This window comes from Phacochoerus africanus, chromosome 15 (assembly GCF_016906955.1).
Source record: "Phacochoerus africanus isolate WHEZ1 chromosome 15, ROS_Pafr_v1, whole genome shotgun sequence".
NCBI classification, from domain to species: domain Eukaryota; kingdom Metazoa; phylum Chordata; class Mammalia; order Artiodactyla; family Suidae; genus Phacochoerus; species Phacochoerus africanus.
The window spans coordinates 72,150,879-72,173,756 of NC_062558.1; the positions used below are offsets into that span (position 1 = coordinate 72,150,879).

The 22,878-nt window shown below is 36.0% G+C and overlaps 1 protein-coding gene across 5 annotated transcripts in view; it reads left to right on the forward strand.

The window, feature by feature from the left end:
- The first annotated feature begins 6,766 nt into the window (after window positions 1–6,766).
- Window positions 6,767–22,878, forward strand: part of MYPN (myopalladin) — a 91,469-nt gene continuing 75,357 nt past the window's right edge. The window contains exons 1-2 of one of the 5 annotated variants that reach the window (XM_047761449.1): window positions 6,767–6,832; window positions 7,406–7,445. In XM_047761449.1, the coding sequence (XP_047617405.1) occupies window positions 7,444–7,445 (2 nt within the window). In that variant the 5' untranslated portion in view covers window positions 6,767–6,832; window positions 7,406–7,443. Of the gene's footprint in view, window positions 6,833–7,368; window positions 7,446–9,615; window positions 10,101–18,403; window positions 19,312–22,878 lie in introns of those variants that run through there. The other 4 variants (XM_047761447.1, XM_047761446.1, XM_047761448.1 and 1 more) reach the window with 4 other exon arrangements.

Below are 22,878 nucleotides of genomic sequence, written 5' to 3' on the forward strand. Positions count from 1 at the left end.
AAACCAATCATCATTCCATATTAGTTACTATTATTATTTATTTCTGAAAACAGACACTGGATCTTTCTCTTTTTTTAATATTTTGATTACTTATTAAACACACAATTTTTTTTCTTTTTTTCTTTTTGGCTGACCCACAGCATATGGAGCTCCCAGGCCAGGGATCAGATCCAATCTTCAGCTACAGCTACTCATGGTTCCCTTAACCTACTGTGCCAGGATGGGGGTTGAACCCAGCACTCCAGAGACGCTGCCAATCCCATTGCCCCACAGTGGGAACTTCTGGCTCTTTCTTAAATTTGATTCATGTGCATCATTACTCTGATTTTAAGGTACTTAAAGATTTTGATTTTACAATGGCTCTTTTTTTTTTTTTTTGGTCTTTTTGCCTTTTCTAGGGCTCCCACTTGTGGCAAATGGAGGTTCCCAGGCTCGGGGTCTAATCAGAGCTATAGCCGCTGGCCTGTGCCAGAGCCACAGCAATGCCAGAGCCAAGCCGCATCCCGAGACCTACACCACAGCTCACAGCAATTCTGGATCATTAACCCACTGAGTGAGACCAGGGATCGAACCCGCAACCTCATGGTTTCTAGTCGGATTTGTTAACCACTGAGCCACGACGGGAACTCCTACAATGGCTTTTATGCTCACTTATTTTTTCCATTGAGCTAAATATTACCTGAACTTTGAAACATTCTCTGACCTTAACATTTCTAAATTAATAGAGAAGAGAGAATTAAATCAAATAAAACTCTTCCTACCACCCCATCCCAACATAAACACAGTGAATGATCACCAAATAGGCAATCCAAATGTCTCTTTTTGTTAAGATAGTAATTGGATTTCTTCCATCTACTCTTCATGCAAAATTAAAAAGCAGATAAGATTTTTTTTTGAAAATCTGGTCTCTCTTTTATGAGACTTCCCAGAGTAGCTAGGAAGGAAGTTTTCAGTACATTGAGATAAATACCCTTTAAAATAAAGTTCATGAGCAATTAGATCATTTTGATGAATAAAACAAATTAATCTGGTTCTCACAAATGGTTTTCTTAAGACTTAGTACAATATTATTTACCATAATTACCACCTAGGAATAGAAATAGAAAATAATCACTTTAAAAAAGAAGAATCACTTTTTATGTGTTTTTTTTTTTTAGTTGCCATCTATATTCAGTTATTCAAAGCATGTTCTAAGACTCATTTAGTACATATTTCTTGGTCTGGTTTTGCTAATAGATAAAATTTGTGGTATTTCCCCCCAAAAAAGTTCTTATTAAACTAAATTAATAATGTAAACTTGGCAACCAGGGTTTTACTGCAGATTTACATTCGTAAGGCATTTTGCACCTTCCCTTGTGCAAAATATTCATTATAAAGACCAACTTCAAGGGCAGTGGTGGTGTTTTGCTTTTGTTGTCATTTGAGTGTAATAACCGAGACATGACTGTAAAAACTTCAAAAAGATGAAATGCTATTAAATGCCTACTTAAAATACTGTCTCATGCCTAATTTCACTGTGTTTAGTCATTTGCAGATAGAGATGCACCAAGAGAATTATTATTTATCATTCTTTCAATTTCTTTAAGTTGTTTCTTTGACCAGTAAGAGATAGTAAATCATCCAGATTTCCAAGGACTTGGAAGGATTTTGGAGGAAGTCACTAAATCAACACAATCCTTCTATCACTGGAGGTCTCCTTGTTACTCCACATCTTCTGAGTTTTTCCCAAATTGATTCCCAAATGCATTGCTAATAAGCATGGTTTCCTCTGAAAGGAGGTGTGGTGTAGAGAAGAGTTTGGGCTTTGGCGTCGTGTAGACTTGGGTGTGAATCAGAGCTCTGAGGGGCCTCGTATAATTTTTTTCTCTGATCCTGGGTTTCCTCCTCTATAAAAAGAGGATAATGACATAGAACCCCTTGGACAATCTCAAGGTTTATCTCCTGAGACTTTTTCAAATCTTTGAATTTGCAAAACCCACATTAGCATATGATTTTTTTCACTTTCATCCTCCATAAAATGGGGATGATCCATACTTCTTGGGTTGTTGCATTAAATTATGTATTAAATATAAACAATAAAGTTGGTTGTTGTGGACACTGGGCTGGGTCAGCGAGGATCACTCAGACAGCTGAGTAATTCATCCTGGCTTTATCTGCATTTATTTAATAAGTCCAATTTGCAGTCAGTCACAAATAGTTGAAATCTTGATCTAAATTAGAGATTACATGTGTGTTTTAAGCGTATTCTTTATTTCTGGAAAAACAGGCAGCTCAGTCTGTGATTTGAGTTGGAATCTCGAAAACCAGGACATAAGAGTGGACAGAACAGCCTCTCAGCTATGGGTAGCAGGGTCCTGAAGTCCAAAACTCAAGATGAGCAGTCCATAGACGCAAAAAAGGGTCAGATTCTAGGGGTAGGACAGACAGTAAAGACCTGATGTAAAACAAAGCTTGTCCTAAGGTAGGCAGGAAAAACAGGGGTAAGCCAGTTCAGGAAGATGCAAAAGTATGAAAGTCCTTTTATGGAACACCTAGAAAAGAACTCTTGGGCAAGGTGGGTGCTATAAACAGCTCTAATCCTCTTCCAAAAACAAAGGTCTCCCATATCAATTATCTCAGGATAATTGATACTTGATGACTGGTGCACAATGAGCATCCAAACATTTTTAGCTCCTGTCCTCTTCTGAAATGATTCTTAATAGTATTTCTGTGTTAAATGCCATAATTGTTCATGACAATCAAATCAGTTAATGTTGCTGAGAGTTTCGGTCATTTGATCTTTCCTGGCACACAATAAGCATTCAGTAAATACTTGTTGAATTGAGTAAATAATTTAGGACATGCAACAATTAATACATTATTTTTATAGCATGCTACAAATATTTATTTATTGTGACTATTTTGTGCCAGACCTTAAGATTAAGACTGTGTGGCCTATACAGAGAAATATCTTTTATGGCTTTGATTCTCAAGGAGCTGATCTAGTTAAACAAATAAAGGATAAATGCATAAATTCAAAATCAGTTTAATTCAGCAATATAAGAAATGTTACAAACATTAGTTGTTTAATTACATAATAATTGGAAGAAACAGTGAACAAAAGCAAGAGGGAAAGATAAGGCAAGGAAATACTGGTGGAACTTTCTGGAGATAAGAATTTGTGCAGAAGAATGGCAGATAAGACAAAAAAAAAGGTTGTTTATATTTTTATAGGATCAAGATGATCATATTTCTGACTATACCAAGACTTTTCTTATTCCTGGTTGAAATTTGCACGATATAGTCAGGCCAGTGGGCTATCTACAAATAGATTTATCCCCAGCTAGATTTATACTGTGGTAAGTTTTTGTGTTTAATTCTTCTGTGACACTGTATATTTGTTTACCCCTTTTGTTGACATTATCACTCACATTTTTAATTAAAGTTTATTATCTAGGCTAGAAGATGAAAGGAGAGGATCTCTAAGATATTAACAGAAGACTTTTTTATTAGACTAGGTTTTAACTAATCCATTCTCAGTACAGAATGAAAAGCAATTGGGTGAAAAGCAGAATGAATGAAAAGGCAAAATAAAAAAAGGTTTTCTAGACCTTCCTATATTAAAATTTGCTGCCTTTATTTGATAGGAAGGTTCACTAAAGCAAGAAACATCAAATGGATAGATCTGTATGCAAGTAAAAATGTGAACTCGAATAGGGATATAAAATACAAATTCCTTTTGATAGATTTCATGTAATATGATTACTTCTCAGAAACGTGTATCAGCTCTTGCTATTTCAGTCCACCAATTTTATTGAGTCTCCTTTGTGAAAATAGTCCCAGACTTAGTCATATGCTATTTTTCTGTTCTCTTTTTGCTTCTGTTAAATAAATACCAAGTCCCTAAAATCAAAGTAATAACTTTAATAATCCTTTGTCCATCAATACACATGAAAATAATGGGGAGTTTCCTTCTTTGGGTGATTTCTGATTTTTGAACAAACTTGGATAATTCCTCTGCATGAGAAGACAGTGGGGGCCAAGGAAAAAAGAATACATTTTAAACTAAGAGACCTAGATTTGAATTCACCCAGTTATGCAGCTTACCCGTTGGGTGACTTTGGGAGATAAACTTCTTTAAGCCTTAGTTCCTTCCTTGTAATATGAAAACAACAATACCTGGCAGGGTTGCTTGCGAGTGTTGAATAAGAGATAACTTAGGCTGCTCCCGTCATAGAGTACACTTGGAAGAATCATTAATTCCCATATCCTTACCTTCACACCGTTAGTGTTAGTGTGATTACTTAGGTCATGCGTAACACTGAACTTTGTCTTCAGCTTTCTGAGATATCCATGTTGCCCCAAAATAGAATCTGAGTGGAAATACCCACAGCCTGGCACATCTGCATTTACAATATTCAGTGATACTGTTGTGAAGAGAGAATATTTCAACTGCTTTTTTCCTACCCTTAACTTGCAAAAAAAAAAAAAAAAAAAGATTGACCCAAGTTGATGTGCTGAGAAATAAAATAAAGCATTTATGGGTTAGGGATCTGCCGTTGCCATGAGCTGTGGTGTAGGTCACAGATGTGGCTCAGATCTGGCCGTTGCTGTGGCTGTGGTGTTAGGCTGGCAACTATAGCTCTGATTAGACCCCTAGCTTGGGAACCTCCATATGGCAGGGGTGCAGCCCTAAAAAGCAAAAATAAATAAATAAATAATAAAATAAAATAAGATAAAGCATTTAAATTTACTTTCAAAAGACAAAGCTTTAAGAATTCCATGGTGGCTCAGCAGGTTAAGGATCTGGTGTTGTCATTGCTGGGGCTCTGGTTACAACTGTGGCATGGGTTCCATCCCTGGCCTGGGAACTTCCACATGCCACAGGTGTGGCAAAAAAAGTGAACGAAGCATCTAAATGGTCCGAGCAAAATGACAATCATAAAAACCATAAATAGAACAAATAAGGAGTCCACTGGTGGCCTAGGATTAAGGATTCAGTGTTGTCACTGCTGTAGCTTGGGTTCAGTGTCTGGCTGGGGAACTTCCACATGCCTTGGTCAAGGCCAAAAATAAATAAACAAATAGTATGGGGTGGGGGGAGATAGGTCTATTAAAACAGTCAGAGTGCCTTCCAATGCCAATTACGGCCTAAAGTCTCAGTCTACCTATAAATCATGTTCTCAGCTAGAATACTACAGATAGAATGTATCAGAAAGCACTTGCTTTTATTCTTTTTATATTTTCTCTTTTTGCCTGTTTCTTTACTTGTACAAAAGAAAATCAGGGTTGGTTTCTTTCAGAAAAATTATGAACTTAAAATTCCACACAGTGTTCCTTTAAAATACTTACTAAAAGAGAGAGTAGGCTTTCTGTTCATTTTTACCCTTAATTTTTTTCCCCCAAATACCACAAAAACATGAACTTTTAAATATGTACAGTAGTTATGGGCACCACCTTAAGAGTTAACCTTAGGTTTAAGCCTGGCTCAGTCACTTACTCATCGTGTGACCTGGGAGTTTTTAAGCTCTTTCTAAGCTCCGGATTCTCATGGCAAAGTAAGAATTCTAATAGTACCTACTTCACAGATTGTTGAAGGAATATGTAAAACAAAGCACAATGTCCATAAAGAGCTTAGCATAGTTCCTAGCATATAGCTAAGGAATGTTAACTTATTTCTACTAAGATGATAAGTTTAGATGTGCATTAGTACATTTTATATATGTGTGTGTGTGTATACACACACACACACATATATATATTTGCTTTTTAGATGTGCATTAGTACATTTTATATATATGTGTGTGTGTGTGTGTGTGTGTGTATACACACACACACACACACACACACATATATATATTTGCTTTTTAGGGATATTGCATATGGATATTCCCAGGCTAGGGGTCTAATCAGAGCTGCAGCCGCCAGCCTACACCACAGCCACAGCAACAGCAATGCCGGATCCTTAACCCACTGAGTGAGGCCAGGGATCAAACCCATGTCTTCATGGATACTAGTTGGACTCATTACCACTGAGCCACAATGGGAACTCCTACAACCATTACATTAATGTGGTGAGCAATGGAAATCAACTGTGGGTGCAGGATTACACACCTGATACTAATTATCTTGGATGTCTTCAGTAACTTAATGTTAATCATAGATGCTCTTTAAAAAAAACCCAAAAAACAAAAAACTAAAAAAACCCCTCTGGGAATAGATTTTCTTCTAGAAATAATACTTCCTAAAAAGTATAAATTTTGATATGTCCTTATATCAAAAGCACAATAAAGGAAGCCTTACTGTGCTTTCATGGAAGCCACATAGTAAAGCTTTAATCTAATCCCCCCCAAATGGGGGAGCATATATTAAGTTCATAATAATTGATAATTTTCCCAGATTTATTTCAATAAATATATCAACCATACACTCAACTTTGTATTAAATGAAGGTGTTTACATGTGTCACATGCATCCTGCACACAGATATTTTGTGCATCCCTTATGTTTTATTCTTTAAAGTGTCATCATTATTACCTTTTTCATCAAATCTAAGGAGAAATCAAGTTAAGTCTTTTCCTTAGTCATCTTAGTCATTATCCACCCCCACCACCCATCCAGGATAAGAACATCGTGCAGACTGAGTTATTAAAGTGGATCCAAAAGAGCAATCTGTTCTAAATGACTGTCCCTGGATCTGCCACGGAACCCTGTAAATACCCTTCATTACTCTGGCGGGGCAGTATCACATTTCCTTCATGCTACTTTTGTGGCTGACACAAGTTAGGCAGTGAGATTTGGGCTTTGGATGTTCCTGGTTGATTGATATAAGGATGGTCTTTCTCCTGGGACAGGTAATCACAAATTTACTTTTCAGGATAAAAAGTATTCTATTTAGAGGGTTTTAAAAATGTTTTTAGTTTTTAAAACTAAATAGGTTTTGAACTTAGAGCTTTTAATTGCTTTTTAGTTTGAGTTTTAAGCAAGTGGTTTCACTATCATTGAAACAAGAAAGACCTTTCTCAAGGATTTAAATGTAGTTCTCAATTACATGGGATCATGAGGTTTGTATAAGATCCTCTCTAATCCACATACATATATTGTTTTGGATGGTCACGAACTTGTCTCTGGTGTATTCTTCTCATTAGCAACGTTTAGAAAATAATACATGTCTCTGTTCTTTAAAAATAAAATATAGGGGATTGTTGTTTTTTTCTTGTGATACTGGGGGGGGGGGAATAACTCAGTATAAACCTATGAACTTTAAGCAAAACTCATTGAAAATTTGGTAAATGTAAGAAATTTCTTTTAAATAATAAAAATCTATAGCAAATGGGAAAAGAGCAAATACAAAAATTAAACTGAATCTTAGTAGCACAGAAATTCTCACATGCTTATCCTCCAAGTGAAGACTTCCTCTGTCATAGATCTTCCAGATTCCTTGGCATTCCTGTGGATCACCCCAATGTGAGTAAATTGTTTCTATAGCTGAGCGACTGAATTAAGAAAACAGCTGAGGGCAAGCACAGGATCATGTTCAAGCCACAATGAACACGTGTTAGATGAGCCACTCAACTTTATGGTTAGGCTTAAGGCATGTAAGCTTGTGTTTACTTGTCACTTATGGAATTTGTTTCTAACTATGTTGGATATATTTTTTCTTAAGTTTGAAAAATTATTCTTTGTATCAGTAAAGTCTGGTAAAATCTAATCTAGTAGATTTGTGGTGTAATACTTATACAATTACTAAGATGATACACAAAGTAGGAGTTGCATTACTTGGGAGCAGAAACTAATTTTTAAAAAACTAAAATCTAGAATGCAAGTTTAATGTAGTATAAACAAGGTGTCCACAGTAGCTGAATATTATTTACTTAAAATGTTTATATCCAGCTCTTTTTCAAAGAGCTCAAAAAAGTTTGTACACTATCTGCATTTGAAAACATTACAGTAAAAATGAAGAGAAAGATGACTGCTATTCAGACATACTTGGGGTCCTTCTTCTGTAAGTCTTTTTTTTTTCCCATTTCAAAATGATTTTAATTCTTCCTATTGATTCCTAATTCCATTGCCCAACCAACTGTATTTTATCTTTCAGTATGTGTCTCCTGCCACCTCAGTGTTCTATACCTGGGTGAAAGGTAGGATACCAGGCTTATCATGCGACAGTTTGCAGGGAAGTAGAAATGGGTTCACTTACAGTGTATAGAAGCATTTTCCTTTGGAAAACCAAATTTGTTAAATGAAGTTCCACTTTTCCATGTCCTTATTCAAGACTTAGCAGCACTTATGTTGACCATACCTCAAGATCTGAATAGGACAGTAGGGGAAGATTCTCTCTTTAAACAAAAAAATAAATTGTTGGAGCATGTACATACATAGAAAACACAGAAACACAACTAAGTAGTCTTTTAGTTTCAGGGCAGGATTAAGTAAGAGAGCAAACAAGCCTGTACACTGAAGATATAGCTTATGCAGTAATGAAAGTAACCTACCCATATAACTCCAATCTAATAACCTATCCATATAACATATCCATATATCCATATCCTTGTGCCCTCTTCCCTACTCAAGAATAGTTCCTTTGACCTGTGTTATTTTCAAGTTTTCCTCAATACTCTTTTTCATTTTGCCCATTTCAAAGTTCCTAAACAGAAGGTATAGTGAAGTTTCTGATGTGATCATAATAAACAAATTTCATATCTATTCGATATACTGCAGGGAGTCTCACAGTAACTAAAAAGGTAGAAAGATTTCTTAGTAAGTGCCATGAGGTCAGGAATTGGGGTATATTTTGTGTACTGCTTTATATCCAGTACCTAGTACACAGTAGGCATAGGTAAATATTTGTCCAATGAATGAATGGGAAGAAATCCTACAAGCAGTTGTGTGATTTAATTAAGAAAGCTTGGGTTAAGCCAATGTATTTCATGCTATTCAAATCTAAGAATGATCTTTAAAAAAAACCAAATGACCAATGGCATTTATCTGATTTTTTAAAACACAGGCTTATTCCAAGATTGAAACAATGGGGTTAACCTTTTTTTTTTCCAAATTAATACTCTGAAAATGTATGAAATTTATGTCAAAGAGCCTATACTTTTAACAAGGTAGATTTTGGGGCAGACATTGGTTTGGTTAAGGATTCTTTTTCATTGTTTGGTAATGCTTATGAAAGAAGAAATCTGGCATAGATTTTTTTTCAAAAATAATATACAAAAAGTTTATTCCAGGTACTAATAAATAACTAGCTGTTGTAATATGTTACATTATATAGTATTTTGACTTTTAAACAGTATCCTGATTAGTTTTTTTTCTGAAAAAGATATCCAAACTCATTTGTTACTGGGTTTATTCTCAGGCTGACGGCTTTCTCCTCTCCATTTTTTCTGTGATCGCTAATTAACAACTTTTTTTTCTAGTTAACAACTTTTAATGTTTGTTATCGTCTGCTTTTGCTTAACCTTTGGACAAACAGTTCAAAAAACTCTCAGCTTTAAAATATTAGACCTTAGCTCCATACTGGCTTTTCATAGCCAAATTTCCTAAAATGTATCAGTGATTTAATGAGAATCAGTTTCTATTCCTTAAAACGAATTTCCTGAAAAGTTAAGGGCTTTGATATATTTTTTAAATAATGCCTCTTTTTTTGGACAGATGGAATGTGTTCTATAATGAATTCAGTATTTACTTCAAACACAAGTCAATAAACAACCTGGGCCTCTAGCTGTAAGTGAAATTCTATAGGTAGAAAAACCAATTGACCCCCACTGCCCATAGGTGCTGTCCTGCTGTGGAATCCCTTTGCTCAGTTTTCTCCTATCCAATCAGGTGGAATGTTTCACAGGCACATGGTTTATACAGCTCAAAATAACTTGGGACCTGTGAGCTGACAAATGCTCTGGCTCCGGTGGTGACAGGTTGTCCAGCTTCTAACAGCCATCTTCACTGAAACTAAGGTTAACTCCTCACTTTCTATGGACAGCTACACCCTATTTCCAAGGGCGTGAAGAATTTTCTTTTTCTTCCGTGCTTTCATCTAAAAGTTCTCCTTGGATAATTATCATCACAGTGGAGTGCCGGGGTTGGACATCCTCATCTGGGTCAACTAAAAAAAGAAAGGTAATATCCAGATTTAAGCTCTCAAGTGTGTTTTGATAACAAGAAACTGACAATGGGGAAAGGGATATTTCAGAGACCTAATTACTGTTGCTTAGAGTGAAACCAAGGATAACTTTCTAATTATATATGAGGTAAGACAAAGTTATGTGGAAAATAAAGTTTCTACATGGAAAGACTTTGGAGGGGATTGATGAGATCTTCGGAGATCACAGCCTACTTGGGTCCTAAGTGAAAATATCTCAACAGAGGAAGTTGTGACATGTTACATATGTCATTGGCATTTTCCATGCATTCATTTATTCAAACCATGGTGTTTGTAGAGAAAGTACGTGTACAAGGCCTATTTCCTTTTTAAAGGAAATCAAATCTAATCTAAAATAATATGACTCCATAGTTAAAGACTTTCATTTAAAATTTTTTTTATCATGTAAAAGGATATGCTTGCTATATTTAGTGTTGGGAGAGCTGCTCCCTGGATTAATGTACACAACAGCTGCAGAAAGTCTTGCTCAAAGGACATTGCTCTTTCTTTCTCCTTTCTCTCTCTCCCTCCACCCCCCCCTTTTCCTCTCTCCCTCTCCCTCCCTCCCTTTTCAGCTGCATCAGAAAGACACTTGACAGTCAGTGGCAAGTGTTTGGCTTGGTACATTGCACTATTAGCAATAATTAGATGCACAACTTGAATTATATTTTAATAACTGTATAAGCAAAGAAAAAGAGAGTGTGTGTTAATCTGTATTTCCATTCCTCCAAAGTGAATATTATAGTAACAGGGCTAAGAAATTTTATTATCTTATCAACAGGGTTTTTTTAACTCATACTTGGTAAAGATACTAGCATCCATCAGTTAGAAAGAAACAAAACAGCTAACCAGTTTTCTGTCTCAAAAAATTATGATTCAATTACTTTCATGCTGGTAATGATGAAATGAATTCTACAAGCTCTAAATTAAAACTTGTCATAACTTTTTAGTCTCTCCTTATGATAACTCCTAACTCTACATAAAATATATATGATCCTTTTTTTCTAGGAACCTGAGAATGTCTACATTTATAGCTAAAATAAACACATTTTTAAAGAAAAATTAAGATATGCTGTCTGATACATGACTGACAATAAGCAAAATATTTAAAATCAAGGCCATCCCATGAAATCTGAAATATATGCACACTATACTTACTTTGTCAGAAGATAAAATTATAAACATTACAGAATCTTATTATAATGGACTATGAAACAAACAGTTGGACACTATCCAAATTCTGGAGGTTTGTCTCTATTCCCACTTATAGAATATGGCTAATGCTGTTGGAACTCCTAATAAAGTGTTAAAGCCCTAGGGTTCCATACATCTATACTTTAGAACACAGACTCTATTACAGACTCTAATACACCTCTCCTATAACAGCATACAATTTCTAGCGCAATGTGCTTCCAAAGGCACAGACGAAGTGGAAGGGACTCAGAACCACAACTCCTAAACACAAGAAACTGAATGGGTGTTTATCCCTACTGGGTTTTGAAATTCATAGAGATTGGATTTTTCAAAATTTACTTTTGAAGAAAGGAGACTTCAGGTAAATTAGGTTTCACTGTGAAAGGTCTTTAATGAATTAAAGTATGTGAAAATGTGACAACTACATTTTTTAACACTTAATTCCTGTATGCAATAGGAGTAATGAAATCAGTTTATTAACCTGGAAACGTCAGATGAATGATACTGCTAAGCTCAGAATAATCAGTTTCCTTCACTGACTTGACATTTAACAAAGGCATTGCTTTCTGCGTGGTGTCATTACCCACAACAAGACAAAAGAAGTAGAAAGATTTTCCTAACTTTTTCCCTCTCTTAAGAGATAGAGAAGGATCAAAAACCACAGAGGTAGCTTCTTAAATTTCTGTGATGCTTTCTAGCTGACAAAGAGCTTTTAAAATGCTAGTGCAGGAGTTCCCATCATGGCGCAGTGGTTAACGAATCCGACCAGGAACCATGAGGTTGCGAGTTCAATCCCTGGCCTTGCTCAGTGGGTTAAGGATCCGGGGTTGCCGTGAGCTGTGATACAGGTTGCAGAAGTGGCTGAGAGCCCACGTTACTGTGGCTCTGGTGTAGGCCGGCAGCTATAGCTCTGATTCGACCCCTAGCCTGGGAACCTCCATATGCCGCGGGAGAGGCCCAAGAAATGGCAAAAAAAAAAAGACTAAAAAATAAAAGGCTAGTGCATTGTGCTTTTTTGCTTAAAGGGACTCAAGTACAGACAAAATGGTGAGTTCAGAAATTTAAGAACATATTTTCAGCAGTTACATTTTGGTGGGCACAAAAGTGAGAGTGGGACTATTTACCTGTAGTCATTAGGAGTTAGAGCTCGTGTATAACTAGAGTCACCTTGACAAGCTCTCTACAGACTGCATGCTACCTAGACCTCCACCTGGAGTCACTATGCAACCCTGGTCTGGGAGGGGCTCAGCAGAGCCTTCTCACAAAGGACTTGTACTAGAACTGGATCTTGAGCTCATGAGCATATTTGTGAGCTTCTTCTCCCTACCTAGCAAACATGTTATACCCATTTAATTAGGGATGTTATCTTTTTTCAGATCCTTAACCACCTAAAAAAAAAAAATTGTCACAAATATGAAGAGGCTGAAGAAGGATGAAAATGTTTAATTTTTTTTCTTATTTAAAATGAATCTTTAATGGGGATGACAACATTTTCTTATTTGGGACTTCCTGTGTAAGAGCTAAGTTCCTCATGAATGGCGAATTAAAAGTGAAATCAAACCTCATTTTTATGACTATCACCAAACTCTTTTTTGGTCCTAGATTCCTGAAGCCTTCTTTCTTGGCTTCCATTAGCCTTTCTATGGGTTATAGTATGTACTCTTACAGAATCTTTTTTTTTTTTTTTGCAATATTTCAGATGAAATCCTAACTTTGGGCTCTGGTTTCAGTATCCTTCACACTAGTGCTCCCCTACAGAAAAGGATTACCTTACATTGTCAAAGTTCTTTCACAAATAAACCTATTAAGTAAGCTCATCCTCAGTTTAGAGGTGAGTTACTTAAAAAATGTCCATCTTTTCCTAATCTAGCCCTCTAGCTAAATAACAATTAATATTAGGCTGTTTTTGTGTTGACCTACAAACCAGGGCCAGAAAACTTCAGTATTCACGTTTGAATCCAAGTTACTTCATATTAGGTTTTGCCAATTCTTTGGTCAATGCCCTAGTTTAAATATTCATGTTATAACCAAAAGATGCGTTTATAGCACATGATATTTCCAACAACGAGATCTCCTTAGAGCCTACAGAACAGTAGTGTTGAGTTAACATGACTTGAGAAATATGCCCAAACTTAAAATGCATTAAGTTTTGTTTTTGTAAACCAGTCTCTTACATTTTTAGCAAGTTCTTAGGTCACATCTCCTTTTCAAGAAAATTCATAGGGAAAAAAAACAGAGATATTTAGCAAAACAAAGTGAACAATCAATAAGCAGTCTATGTGGCTAAATTAGTTTACACAGTCTACTAAAGTTGATCTTAATTATTGACGCCACATTAATTGTTTCATTTCAAACTTAAGATCATCTCACCAAAACCACAATCTGTTTTCAAGGGCATTTACTCATTCTTATTTTGAAAGCAGCATAATATCTATTTCCGTTTTGTAAGAAGCAGAAAGAAGGAAACAACGTTCAGTGTTGTTCTAAACACAGCAGATGAAATGTCTATGAGAACTCTGAATTTCCCTTCTGAAAATCTGTTCCTGCCTCATCCCAGAAAAAAATTCCACCACTCACCTAGTTGCTTAGGCCATAAATAATGTAGTCTCCTTTGACTCTGCTCTGTCTCTAATATCCTACTTTCAATCCATCAGCAAATCATACTGGCTCTATTTTCAAAAGATGTCTCAGTTCTGACCATTTCTCACTGTCTTCCACTGACCCCACTCATTGACCCAAACCAGCATCACCTCTTGCACTCTGTGCAGAGGAGCAGCCATGACTGAACTTTTTCAAAACCATGTCATCTGCTTCTCAAAACTTAAAATGGTTTCCACTCACATATTTATTAAAACTCAAAGTCCCTTCCATGGTCTGAAAGGCCTTACATGGTCTAGCCTTATACCTTTCTGACTTCTTTCTTGCTACTCTTCTTTTTCACACATCTCCTGGCACACTGGGCTTGACTTAAACACATCAAACCTTCACCTCCCCTGGCCCTGACACTTCTTCCTCAGTCAGTAACATTCTTCCTCTCAGATGGTCACATGGCTAACTTCTCCACTGCATGACAAGCTTTGCCTGGCCTTCCAAGTTAAAATAACACACTTCTTCTCTACCCCATCACTTTCTATTCTCCTGCCCTACTTCATTTTTTTTCTTAATATTTATATATTCTCCACTTAGAATATCAACTCCATCAGGGCAAAGACTTTGTCTTTCGTTTACTGATGAATGCTCAGTGCCTAGAATGGTGCCTGGCACATAGTAAATATTCAATTACTATTTATGGGATGAATAAATAAATACTAGGTTATCCATAATAGCTCTTGGGTTTTTTTTAAGTATAGCTTTTATAATACATAGTTTTAAAATCAATGCTTAAATGAGAAAGTGATACATTTTCCTATTTCCTATTTTAGGTACTACTTATCAATTTAACAATTTATATATGCATTTCCACCTGGGAATACTCCGAGATGCAATTGATATTATCCCATTTGATAGATGAGGATAATTGAGATCCAGATGCATTAAATGACTTGCTCAAGATAGCAAAGTTATTTAGTGTTGAAACTGGGATTCAAATCTAGGATTTTTCTTATAATCAGATGTTCTTTGATACTTCTGGTATGAAAAAAAAGCATAATTCCAGTTATTTTATCCACCATAAAAAATAAATCCACTATAAATTTTTATTTGAAAGTTGCTTTGAAGTTACTACAGTTTTTACCAGTTTACAGTTTTCTTTGAGACTAAGTTTTCTCTGTAAATATGATTTCTATTTATCTGTCTTATTTTATTCTACAACTTAAAAAAAGATAAACAATAATAAATTTATTAGGAAGTTCTAATGAACAAAAGAACTCAACAGATACTTTTTGATCACCTTCTATGTTCTGTGTGTGTTCAGAGAGGATAGTGTACAGAACAAACTGAAGCAGACAGAAAAGCAAACAGGAAAATATATATTGTAATAAGTGCCATGTTTGGGGGTTAGGATAGTGAACTTGGGGAGCATTCTGGAGAGGTAACCAACCCAGAAAAAAGAGGAAATCCCAGGGCCAAGTCTCAGATAAGAACAGAAGATTGTGTAGGACTTGGCCCCAGTAAGGCGATGAAAAGAAGTGGGGACAGGGAGTAGACTGAGCCAAGAGACTAGGTACAAAGACCTGAAGGCAGCAGCGTCTGTTCAGGCGTCTCTGGGTATTTCCACAGAATAGAGAGACACTGAATTAACTACAAATTAGTTTCGGTTTCCCTTTAAAATGTGTCCTTAATCAAGTCACGTCACTAGTTCTACTTCCGTTTCTTATCATGGTATGTGGCCACTGTGGTTAAACAATCATAATAATAGAAACTACCATATACCGAATGTTTACTAAATGCCAAGCACATTTAATCACCCTTCAAACTATGAGATGGCTACAGTTATTATCCCTGCTTCACAAACAAGTAAACTGAGGCTTACAGAGTTTAAGAAACTTTCCTGAGTTTATCCAGCTAGGAAGGGTCAGAACTAGGACTTGAACCACATCTACCTAACTCCAAAGTGTTACGTAACGAATGCTATATTCAAATATCAAAGAAATCCTAAATTTTTTTTGTCATAATTTCTCATGACCATCAGAATAGGTACACATATATATACCTCAAGTGGCTGGTTTTCTTTAAAAAAGAAAAAAAATAGTTGTAGAGAGCAGTGATTACTCATGTGAGTATTTTCTCCACTATTCTCACCATAAATAAAAGCTTTTTGGAAGTTCTTCAACATTAACCATTAACATCCCCTTTACCTAAGTTTTTCTTTGTTTTAACCAACATTAGTTGAGTGCTCGTTACAGCGGGCTGGCCCTGTTTTAAGAGATTTTCATTCATAATGTTATTAATCTTCACACCCTTGGGAATTAGATATTATTCATGTTTTACAGATGAGGTTTCAAAACTCAGAGAGAGAAGTTAAGTCATTTTCTCCAAGTCACGCAACTGCTAAGAGATGAAACCAGAATTTGAAAACAGATGATCTGATTCTAAAGTCAGTCTCATTCCAGAGTGCCTCAAGATAAAAGCCACCTTAAAATAAAGAGTTGGAGACAAAGATACATTAAAACATAGTAATGTTCACCTTTTTAAAAAAGAGAAGGCCATCTTGATTTATAAAGCACTTACTTTTCCCCCTCACATTTAAATATATACAGAAACTCAAACTAGGCTAATGGAATAGTTGATTTACAAGTGGAAAGGATTCTCAATCAGTACATTAATTACATTTTCAAATAGCATTTTGCACCTTATTTCATATATCTTTATTCCTCCACACAGTTAATGCACAAAGAGACAATTTTTAGTTGGGATCTCAATTATACTTTCATATACTATTCTGTATATCATTCACTGTTCTTCAAAATTTTTAAATAGCATGTAGTTCTATTTAATGAGCATATCATAATTTAACAAGCTAATATCTTATTGGATATAGTTTCAATTTTTTTAATCTTTCATATTACAATGAATCTCTTTGTGTATAAATCTTTGCACCCATCCAGTCCCTCTGCCTTTTCAATTAATCTTTTTTTTAAGGCACAATAAACTCCACCCAAACAAGTGGCCGTTTCAGGCCGTGGCAATCTCAGGCTGTGGCAAGCATGTGGGAAAAATATTTTGCTGTAGGTGATCCTTTTAGCCATCTTTGTCTTCTCAAAGTGTCTGTCTACCTTGTCAATCTAGAGCTTAGCTTTAGATACACTCTAAAGCTTTAGATAAACTCTAAAATTCTAGGGCAGTTCCTACAAAGCCCTACTTGTGATATTTTGTAACATCACAATTATTTTCATTTATGATATAAGTGAGACTATCATATAAAAGAAAGAAGAAAAGTTAACTGAAATAAATTTTGTCATAGACTTTTAAGCCAGAAAAGATTTAGGAGATTACTTTCCTTTCCATCTCCCAGCACACAGCGCACAGTAGCCAAGAATGGCAAATGATCTTCATCTCTACTACCATCTGTGACCAATTGGTGGTGGCTGAAGGGATGGAGAGTTAAGAACACTGAAGGTCAATGGGAAGAACACTGTAATCAGTCAGCTACATCTCTTAAGGAGGAGAGAGAGGAGTAACAGCCTATGGGTCACAAGTTTGCCATCCTGCTAGTAAATGTGTGAATGAATAAATGGATATGATGTTAACAACATGAAGGCGGTCTGTATTAGCAAAATTTCAAGTCCAAAAATTTTAACGTTAAACAAAAGTTACCGTACTATCTTTAGAAGCCTTTAAAAATTATTTATTCTTTGAATAAATATATTCATATAATTTATGTTAATGTAATTAATTTTAATATACTCACAGATTACAATTTAAAAGTAAGAAAAGGGTGGGTATACTGTGAAAAATGTCCCCCATTCACTATCTCCCATATTCCCTCTTTACCAATGTTAATTTAAGAGTTTTTTTTAAAATCCAGGCTCTAACTCACATATTAGTAGAAATTAAGTTAATTGTATCTTATTTGATAAAGCTAAATCATTATAGTTTTCAAGGGCAGATTGAGCCTATAAACAACACTGAATTTAAACAATCTGTCTGTAATCATAAAACAAAAGCATTATTTATTTTCATGAGCTAGATCAAATTTACATTTTCAGTAACTAGATAAGATCATGTTGTCAATATCTTTTAATTTCTGTTATTTTACTACATTCAAGGTAAAGGCGAGAGGATAGAAAGCAAACCTCTTTGGGTGAAAGCACTTTACAGCTAACAAGCCCTTTACAGATATTATCAAAATTATGTTTAGAAATTGTCCTTAATATCACTATAGTTACAGCATAGCTTTCACATTGAACTTATGCTTAAAGAATTTAATAAAGCGATAATCACCCATGTTTTTATTTCCAATTTCAGGGAAACCTCATTCAGTTCCCCCCCCCCACTTGACAATTTGAGAATAATCTTTAAGTCTTTAAATTGTGTGAAAGTATCAAAACTAGGCAATTTTTATTTTAAGCTTTACGTTCTGTAAGAAACAGAGACTTGTTATTCTATAGAAATGATCCAAACTTTTTTGTTATTATTGTTACTTTGTGACAGCATGCAAGACGACAGCCTAGAAGCCTCTACTTCCATATCTCAGCTTTTAAGAGAGAGCTACTTAGCTGAAACTAGACATCAGGGAAACAACGAGAGGAGCCGCGCAGAGCCCTCTTCCAACCCCTTCCATTTTAGCAGTCCTTCTGGAGCTGCTGAAGGTGGAGGAGGCCAAGATGACCTTCCAGATCTTTCAGCCTTTCTGAGCCAAGAAGAATTAGATGAAAGTGTCAATCTGGCAAGATTGGCAATTAATCATGACCCGTTGGAGAAAGCAGATGACACTCCAGCTAGAAAACGTTTTTCTTCTGACCAGATGAAACATTCACCTAAGTCAAGTTTTGACCCTAGCTTCTGCCAGGATAACTCTCGAAGTCCTACCAACTCTAAAGAGAGCCTCCAAGAGGCAAAAAGGCCACAGTATAGTTCTGAAACCCAGTCCAAAAAAGTATTCTTAAATAAGGCTGCTGATTTCATTGAAGAGCTGTCATCCCTTTTCAAAGCCCACAGCTCCAAAAGGATTAGACCGCGTGCCTGCAAGAACCACAAGAGTAAACTGGAATCTCAAAACAAAGTTATGCAGGAAAACAGTTCCAGTTTCTCAGATCTCTCAGAGAGAAGAGAAAGATCTTCTGTTCCCATCCCCATCCCTGCAGATACCAGGGATAATGAAGTGAACCATGCCCTTGAGCAGCAGGAAGCCAAGAGGCGTGAAGCTGAGCAGGCCGCCGGTGAAGCAGCAGGTGGGGACACCACTCCGGGGTCTTCTCCTTCATCTCTGTACTACGAAGAACCTCTCGGGCAACCTCCCCGGTTCACTCAAAAATTACGGAGCAGAGAAGTTCCAGAAGGAACCAGAGTTCAGTTGGATTGCATAGTGGTAGGAATTCCACCACCTCAAGTAAGGTAAAAATGTCCCATTAGTAGTATTTGGTAATTACTTTCCATTATCATCATCCTCCTAATTTTATCTTTCCAGTGTGTGGTTTCATAAATTATATATTCTCTTTGAGAACAAACAGAGTTTAAAGCAACCCTGTTCAATAGAAGTATATTAGACATACACGCAATTTAAAATTTTTGGTTGTCATGTTTTTAAAAAATAAAAAGAACTAGGTGAAATTAATTTTAAAACACATATTATTTAGACAGTGTATTAAAAAGATTACCATTTCATCATATAATCAATATAAAAATTATTAATAAAATATTCCTTTTGTCACACCAGGGCTTCAAAAGTCAATGTGAATTTTGTACTTACAGCACATCTCAGTTTGGATGCTAAATTTTCCCAGGAAATACTTAATGTGCATCTAGATTTCAAAAAAATTCTAGCTGAAAAAGTAGATTGCCGTACCCAAGTTGTACCAAACGTACTTAAAAGTCTTGTAATAACTGAATCGAGTATCAGTTTTTACACTTATATTAATTTAAATAGAAATTCAGTTCCTCAGTTGCACTGGCCACATTTCAAGTGCCTAGTACCACACGTGGCTACCAGCTAAGGTATAGCACAAATCTATGCCTGTAACTTAAAAAAGGAAAGTATTTATGATCTATACTAGATGAACACCTGTGGTAATTTTTTTAATTTTAAAGAAAGCCAAATAGGAATATAATAAAGTCTGATAGAATAAGGCTGTGATGAAGATCAATTTAAAGATTTATTTGACATGTATTGTATTTATTATATTCTTTTGATATCCACTTAATGAACACTCTTCCCCCAAATGCCCAAGTCTTGCTCTAATATGACTGATAAGTGGAGAGGATATTCATCTTTGATGTGCCTGCCATCTGCTTTTCTGTGAAGCAAGCAAAGCTTAAACTTCAGGGCTTTTCATTTGCATGGGCTACATCTAATTTTGTGTTCTAACTTTATTTCATTTTTGAAAAGGCCTTTATACTTTTATAAGCTTCTTGACGCACAAAGCCTGGATCCAGCCTTAGCCTTTGCTCTCTCTCTCTCTCTTTTTTTTTTTTAGCCTTTGCTATCTCTTGTATTGTAATGTTATATGAACAGTGTGCTTGAAGTCTATTACTTTTATAGAGAATTACCGGTATTTAGAGTCCTGTAAGAGTGACTTTACCTCTTCACCCACATAATTACTTCTAGAATACTATTTAACATTTATCCTAAGTATGTAAGCAGGGCCTCATCTTCTTTTTGCAAAATATTCATATTATAGGTCAATAATAGCACTGGTATTAATAACAGTATTTTTAATTATGTATGCTTGTTGATTGAAAGGACTTTAGTCCAAAAACATATTCAGATATTCAATTTTGATTTTCAGGGGCAACATAAGGCAATATTAAATATTATTTCTACAATGGCATATACATCTTACTAACTAGTTATCCAACTGATCTCCTTGAGGGCACAGGTTCTACTGTTTTACCTTTGTATCTTAAGCAGCATGCACAGCTTCTGGCCTATAGTAGCCATGTATAATAAAGCAGTCCCTAGATTATGAGGAAACTAAGACATAAAGAAACAGGAAAATAAGAAACTCAATTTAGATTTAAATGAGGACTCAGACAGTTGGCCTCAGATGTGGCAAAGGATTATGGTACAACACAGGGCAAAGTCTACCCTTCTCTCTGCCTACTTGATGATGCTCCCTGGGACTCTGGTCAGTAATATTGGCAAGATGTCATCATCACACCATGATGGATACCACTCAGTGGCATCTGGTCAGTCTAAGTAAGCTGGTAAGCACTGAAGTTATGGCAGACATACAACTTACTTGGATCAGTCCTGTTCATTGCATTAGTTTCTGGACATAGATTGGACCCTTTCAAAAAAAAATTAGACCAGCTCATTCAAGACTCATCATCCCCATTTTCAACCATGACAACATCAGATACAAAAAAAAAAAAAGACTTCGATGCTCCCGTCAGCAAAATCACACAAGAAGAATTACAGAATACCCATTCTCCCAAAAAACAAAGTAATCTGGTAGTCATCCAAAAACAACTTAGTCAACCAATTCAATATTTATAAATTTAAAAGTGAAAGAAATATACACAGCTTCTATGTAGCAATACTAATTTTACCTGGAAAAAAATTCTTTAGTGATAGAATTCATGCCCGTATCCCAACCACTGGTTTGGTAGCAGGAAATCAATAAATATTCACTAAGCATTTTCTGAATATAGTATTCATATTAAGAAGAAACAGGATTTTCCAAATAGAATACTAGCAGTCATTATTTTCCTAAGTACAGAATTTATACAACTCTAATCAGAGAGCAAATATCTAGTTAGCTTTTACTCTGTACTCAGCACTCTGACCAAAGCAATGACAGAGGCAATATAAATATGTGTCTCTGCTCACAAGGAACTTGCAATTCAATTAAAGAGATCATCTTAATTTTTACAGTACAACCACAGAACTGTCAGACTTCAGAGTAGGGCTGGAGAACTAGAGATGTCAAAGAAGACTTCAGAGACATAAGGGGATTTTAGTGAACCTTGAAGAGTAAGAAGACTTTAGGTAGAAATTTAACATTTATTCATTCAACAAATACCTAGTGAGCTACTAGGTGACTCATTGGGAGCATAAAACAATTGGGAGTTTTGGGGGTCAGGGATCTTGTTTTGAAACCAAGCCTAAAACTATTTTAAGGGGCTAGGTCCCAGTCTAATAGAGCAATCAGGCAGACATATAATCCAAACATTACAGAAGTTCCCATCGTGGCTCAGCAGCTAACAAACCCTACTAGTATCCATGAGGATGCAGGTTTGATTCTCGGCCTCGCTTGGTGGGATAAGGATCTGGTGTTGCCATGAACTGTGGTATAGGCCATAGATGCATAGATATGGTGTTGCTGTGGCTGTGGGTGGCAGCCGTAGCTCCAATTCGACCCCTAGCCTGGGAACTTCCATATGCCACAGGTGTGGTCCCAAAAAGACAAAATAAACAAAGAAACAAAAAACATTGCAATATTGTGTAATAAGGACTACAACAGAAGTAGGTAGAGGATGCAATGGCAGGTCAAAGGAAGATGTGATTACGCTGCCTGAAGTGCAGGAAAAAGGAAGCATTAACTCTGGAAGTACCACTTTAGTTAAGAAAACTAAGGGCGGAAGGGGAAACAAGTGGAAAGGCCCAGAGAACTGCAAATACCTGGCTACATGAAGAACATGGGATAACAAGTGAGGAAAGATGAGAAAAAAGACTGAAGAAGTAGGCAGAGGGACAGGTCCTTTCAGGCCAGTCAACTCAACATGTTTATGTAAAAGTACAGATGATGGAATAGTAATAATATTTTTATATGACAGGGAGGAGACTGACCTAACTGGAAAGCAGAGTGGAACCAGATGATTTCGAAAAGTCTTGAAAACAAAGTACAATAATCCAGAGTTGGTTTCAAAACCAACGGGAAAACATTTAAGGTTGTGTCTAAGGCACAAGTAGAGTTAGTCCGAAAGAATGAGTTAGACCCAAAGGAATGGAGCTGTGAGGAT